We start from the raw sequence: 9,409 nt of genomic DNA on the forward strand, positions 1-9,409 counted from the left end.
ACGAGATTGCTCAATACATTTGAAATTAGCCACAGATTGCGTGGCACTGACAGCTTTATTCAAAACAAAATACGTCTTATAGGACAGATCCTTCTTAAAAGCTAATTTACACAATGCAGCTTGGCATTCTATCGAGTAACAACAAAATATGGGTAAAGTCCAGTTTATTGAAAAAATATAAAGACGAGTCAGTCTCATTTTAGTATTCACATAATCCGCAACTCTAAAAAAAAAATGATCTATCGTGTGCGGCAATTCTAGTGCCTCGCACAGACTAGGAGAGATAGAAATAAGGTGATATAAGATCCAAATAGCGTTGCATTTCTTCAGCTAGGTGGGATTTGAACCTAAAAATACCCATTTGTTCGCTCTTAAGTTGGATGCGGGGAGTCGGGCAGTATGTATTCCAAGTCGAACTTGGCTCCGATGCGAGGCACTCGATGCTTCCTTCGGTTGACCGCCTGCAACAGAAGCGAGTAAATGGAATGAGTAAATTATGCAGAATAACTATCTCTATCTCCTCCATTACCTGGGATGATGTCGTTGCTGTGGGCGCGTTCGCACTGCCTGTTGAGACCCCATCAGATTCGGACTGCGACGCAGCCGGCTGCTGTCGGCCGAGAGGAAAGCATTAGTTCGGTAATCAAGGCTTTGACTTGTAGCCAATGCTTACCTTAATTTCAAGCGTTTGCATCAGTCCAATCACCTGTTCGCCTGCTGATTGTACCGGAAGACTAGAACTGGCCTTTGTGTCTATAGTCTCGTTCGTCGGTTGCTGCAACACAGGCGAACGACTAGGATTCTTGGTGGCATCGACGTCCTGACGACCGGCTGGTTGGACGCGATTTAATTTCTTGGGACGGTACGCCTGTATGGGCACAAAATCTTGGATCGTTGAGTATCGCGGTGGCGCATTGTTGATCTCCGTCAGCTGGAGTGGCTGCTGCTGCTGCTGCTGCTGCTGCTGATTCGGGTAATATGGTTGCTGGAGGTGCATGTGCACGTTGTTGTTAAAGGTGCTCTGCGCAGCTATATTCTTTTTGGGACGCATCTGATATCCATTGTTGACGCCAGCGTGGAATGCGTTGGCGTGCTGCATGCGCGGGTGCACCCACTCATGCCACTGCCTTTTTGATGGAGCACCCAATGGCGGCTGATTCAACGCCGCTCCTGTCTGGCCGCTTCTGTAGAAATGCTGGCTATTGATACGTTCAGGCTCCATTTGCGCATGCGCCTGCTGCTGCTTCTTCTGCGCCTCCTGCTGCTGCGCCTCCTGCTGCAGCGCCTCCTGCTTCTGCGCCTCTTGCTGCCAGAAGAGCGGTGGCTTGGGTAGATTCTGCAATGAAAAGTAGTTATGTGAACACATGGTTGGGTGGCACATCTGGGCTGAAAGCAGTTACGGGCATTTGTCCGGGAAACGGAGCTCTTTGCTGTTGAAGTAGTGGCGGACGTTGCTGCTGCACCGCCTCCTGGAGTGGCGGCGAGCTCTGGTCCTCACCCACGCCCAAAACCGACATGAGCGCCAAGGTCTGATCCAGAGGAGTCAGCGTTGCGGACGAGGCTGCGGTGAATGCAGTGGAAGCAGTGCTTGCAGCTGCATCAGGAGTTTTTGTGGGCGGAGCAACAAAAATACTACCGCCCTGTTGACGTGATGAAGACCGATTTATGCGCCAATTATTTGGCGCAGGCTGCGGTTTGTTTGTTGGCGTACTGACGCGTTCCCGCCAGTTGGTAATCTGCTCCGGCACCGGCACCGGTTTTGGCTCCGACGATGGCTTGTACGAATCCGTACGGGCTATCGGATCGCTACGCGTCTTGACGAATTCGTCGCTAATTTGGGTCTTCATCGTGATCGGGACCGAGGTGGACCCTGCGGCGGTCACATAGCGACTGCTGGTCGCGCGGACTGGCTCGTCCTGTGCCTGGTTCGGCTGAGGATCCCTCACCGGCAGTTCGCAGTCGTTCTGCTTCTTTCCTTCCTCTGCAAGGAGAGGAAGTGGGAGCATTGCTATGTATGTGCCTCCTCCGATTCTGTAGGCTATGCAGCCAAATCCACTTACCATCCGTCTTGATGATCACCAGGGCAATTTCGGGCACCTTGTAAACTCGGTCTTCGGCGATGCCATGGATGTTGTTGCAGTTCGGAACGGGGCTGTCGAACAGCACCTTGCAGAACGTGTCGACAGCATGGACGCACTCCAGGCGGACCGGGTTGGGGTCCGTAACGGGATGAATGCCAATCACGGTGCCCTTAGTGCCCACGGGCACCATGTAAATGGTGCGTACGATTACGACGCGATCGAAGAGACGCACCGGGCGCTTTGATCGGTAGACATCTGGCAGTGTGACATTGGGCTTGATGAGCAAGTGCGGCTTCACCTGCAGTTTAACGTGCTTGACGGGCAGTGAGCGCAGGTCGTCGACGGCGGCTATCAGCAGTTCGATGGTCTCGCGGCAGACCGTCTTGGAGCCGCAAGAGATGCGCTCCACTTTCATGTGCGGCTGCTGGCGCACCCAGTTGGCCAGTTCCTCGACGCGGCGATGGCCAACCGCATTGGGGAACACGTCCTGTTCGAATACGAACTCGGCGCGATCGTTGGAGTCGCCAAAGAAGTCGATAACGTCTGGGTAACGCTGGCAATAGTTGCGCATCAGATCCACGGCCAGGCTGGAGTAGTACCACTGGTTGTTCGTGCGGAAGCAGTATCCGGCACGCTCCTCGTTCTGCCGCGGATACTTGAGCTGCAGGCCAATGTTGTGCTTGGTCACGTTTTCCATCTTCTGACGCCGCGGACCGAGCACCACCCACACGGTGCCACTTAGGCGTCCCAGGGTGCGGCCACTGATTCGGAGCAAGTTGCAGACCTGGAAGGTGCTCAGATAGTCCCGGTCCCGCTCTTCCTGCAGCTGACGTGCCGCATTTACTTTCGGTTCCGGTCGCACCATGATGCTGACTGCAGAGATGAAATGATGATGGGGTGTCAAGGACATGGCGAGACGAACTTACCTTGAATCCGGCCGTTGGTGTAGGCCAGCCGTGGGTCCTGCACAGTTCCCTCGCTGCCGTAATACGGATCCGTGATCAAGAAGATCGTGCTGCCAACGGGGAAGTAGTGCTCCACGTTGAGGAAATTCTTGCGCATTCTTTCCCACACAGTCAGATCGGCCACCACGCCCTGGGCTGGATAGCCGGTGACGGAGCTGCTCCACGAGTCGCGCACCATCAATGCCCCCTTGTCGCGGAACTCCGTCGAATTGCCGGCAAAGGTGCGCACATAGACGAGCACATCATAGTTGGCAAACTGTATTCCCATACGATTGATAAAGCTGTCGTGGGAGGAGAAGGAGGAAAGGGAAGATGGAGCATTAGCAGTGTGAATGCAGGGCCAGACGGCGGCTTCACACTCAACTGTTCCTGCAGTGCCTTGCATTCCGAGTCGAAACGCCGCGAATCGTTTAGCGTGATTCCCTCGCTGTCGACGCGCTGATCTCGCGTGGCCACGCGCACCACTATCGCCTTGACGAGATGCGGCCAGCCGACGTGGATCACCTTCCCGAGGTACTGGGAGGCCACCGCCGTCAGTGTGTCCTCCAGCTGGCGCTTGCGTGGTTTTAGCACAATGTTCTGGTTGCGACTGACCTGTTCGAACACCTTGACGCGGTCGTTGCGCAGCTCGAACTGGAAAAGAATAGCAAGCATATTAGACATGGCGGACATGGCGAGCGTTATGCATGTGTCCCGGCGTCACTCACATCGAAGGGCAGATGCTGCATGGTGGGAAATCCCGGGAAGAAAACGGTTCTCGCCGCATTTGGTAGCTCGATGCACACGCTGTACGGCAGATTGACTGCGATTTCGTGCGACCACTTGGCCACCTCCGTGCAGTAGAGCACGGGAAGAGCCCTCAGCGGTGGATACGCTGGCATGGGACCCTGCGCCACCGTACTGTATTTGTACACATACATGGGACCGTGTCGGTTGCGTTCGCGCTCCTCCAGCGACAGCTGAGCCTCGCATGGCAGCATAGCGGCCAGCAGCCGACCCTCATCGATGAAGGGTATCAGCACAACCGCCTCCCAATCGTGTTTCTTGCCATTGAGGTCGCTCTCGAACTCCAGTGGATAGAACTCGGCCAGCGGGCTGGTCGGCAGCAGCATGAGGTCGTGGTAGGCGACAGGGAGAAGCTTTGCACTGGCCGCCGGCAGTACCGCCAGAAGCTTTATATGAAAGATTGGACAGATGGCTTAAGTAAATCTAGTATGTGTGCAGATATATGGATACATGGATAATTTGGTTGAGAAGATTGCTTTAACCAAATGATCTAGCACCACCATTGGATTAGAGGGAGATAGATATATGTTAGAAAGGAGATACGCAAATGATAGTCTAAATTGGTGGCTCTGGTTTATGTTTAAGAAATGGTAAGCCTGATGCTAGGAAAGTTATCGGTGCTAACTAAATGTGCTCAGCTCACCTGCTGGAATGGCAGAAAGGGCGTGCCCATGTGGAAGGCGATCTCCACCTGCTCGATGTTCTTGAGGTCGCTGATGAATGGAGTGTAGTGGAAGGGATAGTACCAGTCCCAGGACTGCACGCCACGGTAGTAGTAGTCGAGCACCCACTGCAGCGCATTGACGTAGTGGTGGCACAGTTCCTCGATCAGTTCATCATTCGGATCACGCTTGAACTTGTTGCGGTAGAAGTTTCGCTTGTAGTTCTGGAACTCCTTCAGAAGAACCGCGTTCTCGTCGGAGCAGTCCTCCTCGCTGTCGTCATCGTAGAGCTGTGGATGGGAAGGCGGCATTGAGCGGACGGAAATGACGGGATGGCGGTCAGTGCAGAGAGTTCATACCAGCATGCTCTTGTTGATGAGGGCTCCGAGATCGGAGTCGAGGTTTTGAGACTCGGTGATCTCGCCGACGTCCATGTCGAACGCCTCTGATTTGTTGTTCATGTACTTCAAGTCGTCGGCGTGCTCCTTGAAGTGATCCAGCTCCACCTCGGTGAGGGCCGATATGAAAATCTGCAAGCGGCGCAGGTTGAGCTTGCCGTTCTCGTTGATGTTGCCGCCGAGGGTCGGGTAAATGCCGATGTAGGTGCGGTAGAGCAGCGGCAGTGCATTTGATGAAATGTGCAGGCACGGCAGGTGGGGAATGAAGTCGTTGCCGACCAAAAAGCCCATCAGCACCCAGTCGTCGATAAGCTGCGCAATGTCCAATTTGTGCTCGTCTGTTCTCAGGGCGTCGAACTCCAGCTCGAGGTACTCGCGCAGCAGACCCAGGTGCAGCAGGAAGAAGCGCGTCTCCTCCACCGAGGTGCGCTTGACGTTGCGCCCGAACTTGACCTCCTCGCGCAGCACCACGAAGTGCAGCTCGTGGGTGCAGAGGCCCAGAATGATCAGATCGGCGTCCAGGCCGTAAAGGCAGTGTCGTGTATTGGGATCATAGTCCGGCTGCGTCTTCATGTACCGAATGTAGTCCATGATCTTGTGCTCGCCCTCGCCGGGCGCCTCCTGGCCACTTAGGATTACGGTGCAACGCTGCCACAGCGGATCCGTCGAAATCTTCGTTTTGAGAAAGGCGCGCAGTCCCTCCTGCAGACGCACCATGAATTCGGTGCCCGGCGTAATGCAGTTGCTGTCGAAGCGCTCGTGCTCTCGCAACTCGCCTCGCTGGGCCGCCTTGGCCTCCTGCTGCTCCGCCTCGCGCGCCGTCCGGAATCGCCGGCTGCGCTGCTGGTTCATCTTGGCCCGTGGAGCCACCCCGTCAACTGAAAGGAAGAAGAGGCGCTGCGGCTTGATCAGGTAGAACAGCTTGTCTACGTAGTTGAAGATTTCCTGGAATATCTGCTCCTCCTCCAGGTGAAAGTGTATGTTGTTGTCGTCCGGATGCGAGCAGTTGTGGACAATGCCGTTCATGTCCAAGTACAGATTGTCGAACTCGGGTATCTGCAAAGGAACCGTACGGTGCATGGCAACATATAACGTGACCTAGCAGCTTTACTTACGCAGTGCTCCCGCGCCAATTCGCTGAGGCACGGATATCGCTCGCTGATGTAGCGAAAGAACTTGGGAACGCCCATGTCGCTGTTCTGGATGGGACTGTTCTGCCGCCGTGCTGTTCTGCCTGGATCAGTGGCAATTTAGATGAACTGAAAAATTTGTGTCTTTATCTGTTTTCAACATGTATTGATTGACACAAAAGTTGCAAGTAGGCGAGGCGTTGCCACAACGTTTCGCTATTGCCATGTGGTAGGGCCGGCGGCATTCCGCAGTTCGATGAATAACTGAAAGAATAAGGACCCTGACCGATTCAAATCGATATTAGAATCGATAAGCGAAACGGGCTCCTTTGCCAATAATCAGCTAATGGTGAAATTAAGCTAAAAGGAGCTAAGAACACCTACATATCTGGCAGCACTGGGCAAATGCAATGCTCATCATTTAAACAGTTGGCTTACAAATAGCATAGTTTTAGTTCTAGTTACTTCTCTAGTTCATCATCAGTGTATTTCATTTCATTCATTTTCATTTTAAAGTTCATTTTACCACTTGAACAGCATTTCATAGTTTTTGCGAAGTTCGAAGTGAAAAAGAAGAAAACTGTTTTTGAACTATTGTGGCATCGCATCCAAGGCGAGGGGCCACACTGTTTCCAATTAGAATAAAAACACTCACCGCTCGCCTGGTCACACTGGCACTGGCGAACAGCTGTTTTCCCAATCGAAAAGCGCTTGTGTTCCAAATTTTACGTAATTCGTATTTTGAAGCCGATTTCTGCCGTGTAGCCCCAAACGCCTAGCGAAATGTCGGCCCTCCGCCAAGTGATGTGCAGAAGCACCGCCTCCCTGCAGCTGTAGGTACCCCCGCCTGGCCGGAGCAAGTGCATCCGACCTGGCAAATCTGCAGCCCTCTAATTATCCACTTTCGCATCTTGACACCGCAGGTACCAGGCCAACAGGGCAGCCGCTGCCCGCTGGGCATCCACCGCCACGGACGGCGGTCCGCTGGACCCCAAGACGGCCCTGGCCCGCCCCGAAGAGCTGGAGCAGCGCAACAAGCTGAGTGGCAAGATCACCGTGCCGACTGCCGTCAATCTCAGCCCGATCAGCGGCGTTCCGGAGGAGCACATTCGGGAGCGCCGTGTGCGCATCCATATTCCGCCCAAGAACGCAATGCAGAGCGGCACCGATAACGTGAACACCTGGCAAATCGAGTTCGACAACCGCGAGCGCTGGGAGAATCCGCTCATGGGCTGGGCCTCCAGGTGAGTAGCTGGCACGTCCACCATGCCATGGCAACCTTGGTCAACGTCTCGTGTTCCAGCGGCGACCCATTGTCCAACATGAACGTGCAGTTCGGATCCCCAGAGGAGGCCATCACGTTCTGCGAACGGAACGGATGGCGCTGGTACGTCGACGGCGCCGCGAAGCCCAAGAAGGAGCGCGTCAAGAACTACGGCATCAACTTTGCCTGGAACAAGCGCACGCGCGTCTCCACCAAGTAGACGCTCCCCGCAGCTAGCCAGGATTATAGACCACAATTATCTGATTTTTTTTTTGCTTTGTTCATTATCTGAGTACCCAAATAAACAGTCGGCTGGACTCAAATGACCACAGCACCATGTAATGGCCACCAGTTTCGCTGCCAATGGAAGCGGCACCATCACATGCCGCTCTAATGACGAGCGGTTTGGGAGCGATGCCTATTGTGCTGCTTCTCGCGTGGCTCTCGCTCCTCCCGACGCCTATCGCCATGTCGATGCCTGCTCGGACTGCGGCTTCTCTTCCGGCTGTCATCATGATGCTGGTACCAATCTCTGCGCTCGTTGCGCCAGTCCCGATGCTCTTGTCGCTGTCCTCGGTCCTTGTGCTCCTTAAAACGATCCATTTGGTCGTTATGCCGCCCTCTGTCCTCCTGGTACCGCTGCCTGTGCTGCGTTTGCTCGTTGTGCCGCCATTGGTGCTCCTGAAACCGCTCCGCTGGCTTATCGCGTCGTCCCTTGTGATCCTGTTGCCGCTCCGTTTGCGTCCTTTGCTGGGATTGCTCAACATACCGTCCGCGGTGCTCCTGTCGGTCGACTTGCTTATGATGCCGCCCGCCGTGCTCCTGTTCCCACTGCTTCTCCAGCGCCTGCATCTGCAGGCTGACTAGCTGGTGCAGCTCCTCGTTGAGCGTGGGCTTGCTCTTGCGGTGGCGCCGATGATTCTTTTGCTGACGCCGGGTTTCGCCCACCACCTCGGCGAAGGCGGTGTTGTCCTGGAACTGCGGGTGCTTCTTGGTGTGCTTTAGAACGTGCTCGTAGATGAGCAGCCGCTGACTCGCGTCGAGTCCTGCCTGCAGATCATCAAAGGAGGCAGCAGGAAGGAGGCGTCGTGCTCTTTCGGTGCCCACAATGCCCTGAATAGTCGAGTCATCGAGCTGGATGCTAAAGTCGGGATTGTTGCTGCATGACGCCGGCAATGGCAATGGCTCTAACACCTCCGATTTAGTTGCGCCGTTTTTGTCCTGTGGTCTGTGGCTACCCGCCCCCATCACCCCGCGCTCGCTCCAACCGAAGCGCTGCAGGATGACGTGGAGACGCCTCCTGCTGGCTGTCACAAAAAGACGCAGCTGTTCTCGCTTCTCGTCCACATCTTCGCCAGACATTTTTAGCCAGCGCGAAACAGAACAGAACAGAACAGCAAGTGTTGGGAAAGCCCGAAATGTGCGGCCAGTGCTGCAGAACGCAGCGTGTATTTACAGTCCTAGAAAGTTTGGAATATCTAATCTATGGTGCCATTCGGCTCCTGGAGGGGATGCGGGATGCAGGAGCTCAGCTCCAAAAGAGAACGGTGAAGGCCATGATCAGGCAGGCGGCTCCTACCCACGGCGACTTGCGCTCCCCAATCCTTGCCAGCTTCCAGAAGGTGCCCATGAATCTGCAAACAGACAGCAGACGAGTGTTGAGTGTGGTAACAATCAGTGGACTGGTCAGGGCGGGAACGGGCACCTACCCGGTCTTGTTGCGGTCTATCAAGCTGGGGAAGAGCGAGCGCAGGTAGGCACAGGTGCAGATCAGCAGCAGGATGACCGACAGCAGGCTGTGGAAGTTGAACAGGGCGCTCTGTGGAGGGAAACGGTGCTAAGTGTACGACGGAGGAGTATCGGTTAGGTGAGCGTTTCAAACCATGATTTAGCAAATCGAAATCCGTGCTTGGCGATAGAATAACAACAAGCGGTAAACTAGTGACGTGCCAGCCGCTCGGCGCAGGCGAACTGGTTCCAAAACTGGAATCTCACGTTTCGACTGATTCGATAGGTGGTTAATCAACTGTTAGAATGATAAGGAATGTTACAATGTTTAGGAGTTAATATAAGAATATATTTATATTAAATACATATTTTGGCGACCTACTTCCATTATCTGG

At 54.4% G+C, this 9,409-nt stretch overlaps 4 protein-coding genes across 5 annotated transcripts; 1 reads left to right on the plus strand and 3 right to left on the minus strand.

Moving 5' to 3' along the window:
• Positions 1-27: 27 nt before the first annotated feature.
• pcm (pacman) lies at positions 28-6,280 on the minus strand. Of its 2 annotated transcripts, none has more exons than NM_001169325.2 (11): positions 6,008-6,280; positions 4,854-5,948; positions 4,476-4,784; positions 3,754-4,218; positions 3,411-3,679; positions 3,008-3,327; positions 2,061-2,954; positions 1,401-1,981; positions 674-1,336; positions 530-610; positions 28-461 (listed from the first exon to the last, which is right to left on the minus strand). In NM_001169325.2, exons 1-11 carry the CDS (start codon positions 6,080-6,082, stop codon positions 372-374), a joined length of 4,842 nt encoding a protein of 1,613 aa, NP_001162796.1. In that variant the 5' UTR covers positions 6,083-6,280; the 3' UTR covers positions 28-371. The 2 variants fall into 2 exon arrangements, with proteins under 2 accessions (NP_001162796.1, NP_523408.2); NM_078684.4 differs by having other exon boundaries at positions 149-461; positions 530-607.
• A 409-nt stretch (positions 6,281-6,689) lies between these two features.
• On the plus strand, positions 6,690-7,606 carry ND-18 (NADH dehydrogenase (ubiquinone) 18 kDa subunit). Its single transcript, NM_133157.4, has 3 exons — positions 6,690-6,855; positions 6,946-7,266; positions 7,326-7,606. The coding sequence occupies exons 1-3, from the start codon at positions 6,806-6,808 to the stop codon at positions 7,504-7,506; spliced, it is 552 nt and encodes a 183-aa protein (NP_573385.1). The 5' UTR covers positions 6,690-6,805; the 3' UTR covers positions 7,507-7,606.
• On the minus strand, positions 7,561-8,670 carry CG12204 (uncharacterized protein). Its single transcript, NM_133158.4, has one exon. The coding sequence runs from the start codon at positions 8,646-8,648 to the stop codon at positions 7,677-7,679; it is 972 nt and encodes a 323-aa protein (NP_573386.2). The 5' UTR covers positions 8,649-8,670; the 3' UTR covers positions 7,561-7,676.
• An 18-nt stretch (positions 8,671-8,688) lies between these two features.
• ksh (kish) lies at positions 8,689-9,261 on the minus strand. The gene is made up of 3 exons (NM_144242.4): positions 9,169-9,261; positions 8,996-9,105; positions 8,689-8,920 (listed from the first exon to the last, which is right to left on the minus strand). The coding sequence occupies exons 1-3, from the start codon at positions 9,169-9,171 to the stop codon at positions 8,815-8,817; spliced, it is 219 nt and encodes a 72-aa protein (NP_652499.2). The 5' UTR covers positions 9,172-9,261; the 3' UTR covers positions 8,689-8,814.
• Between the last annotated feature and the right edge of the window lie 148 nt (positions 9,262-9,409).

Source organism: Drosophila melanogaster, chromosome X, assembly GCF_000001215.4.
Source record: "Drosophila melanogaster chromosome X".
Lineage (NCBI taxonomy): Eukaryota > Metazoa > Arthropoda > Insecta > Diptera > Drosophilidae > Drosophila > Drosophila melanogaster.

Coding starts and splice junctions, on each gene's coding strand:
- pcm (NM_001169325.2), bottom strand. CDS start 6,082: ATGGGCGTTCCCAAGTTCTTTCGCTACATCAGCGAGCGATATCCGTGC. Junction 1,337..1,400: donor CGTTTCCCGGACAAATGCCC/GTAACTGCTTTC, acceptor TTTTCATTGCAG/AATCTACCCAAGCCACCGCT. Junction 462..529: donor CAGCAACGACATCATCCCAG/GTAATGGAGGAG, acceptor CTTCTGTTGCAG/GCGGTCAACCGAAGGAAGCA.
- ND-18 (NM_133157.4), top strand. CDS start 6,806: ATGTCGGCCCTCCGCCAAGTGATGTGCAGAAGCACCGCCTCCCTGCAG. Junction 6,856..6,945: donor AGCACCGCCTCCCTGCAGCT/GTAGGTACCCCC, acceptor TTGACACCGCAG/GTACCAGGCCAACAGGGCAG. Junction 7,267..7,325: donor CTCATGGGCTGGGCCTCCAG/GTGAGTAGCTGG, acceptor CTCGTGTTCCAG/CGGCGACCCATTGTCCAACA.
- CG12204 (NM_133158.4), bottom strand. CDS start 8,648: ATGTCTGGCGAAGATGTGGACGAGAAGCGAGAACAGCTGCGTCTTTTT.
- ksh (NM_144242.4), bottom strand. Junction 8,921..8,995: donor ATAGACCGCAACAAGACCGG/GTAGGTGCCCGT, acceptor GTCTGTTTGCAG/ATTCATGGGCACCTTCTGGA.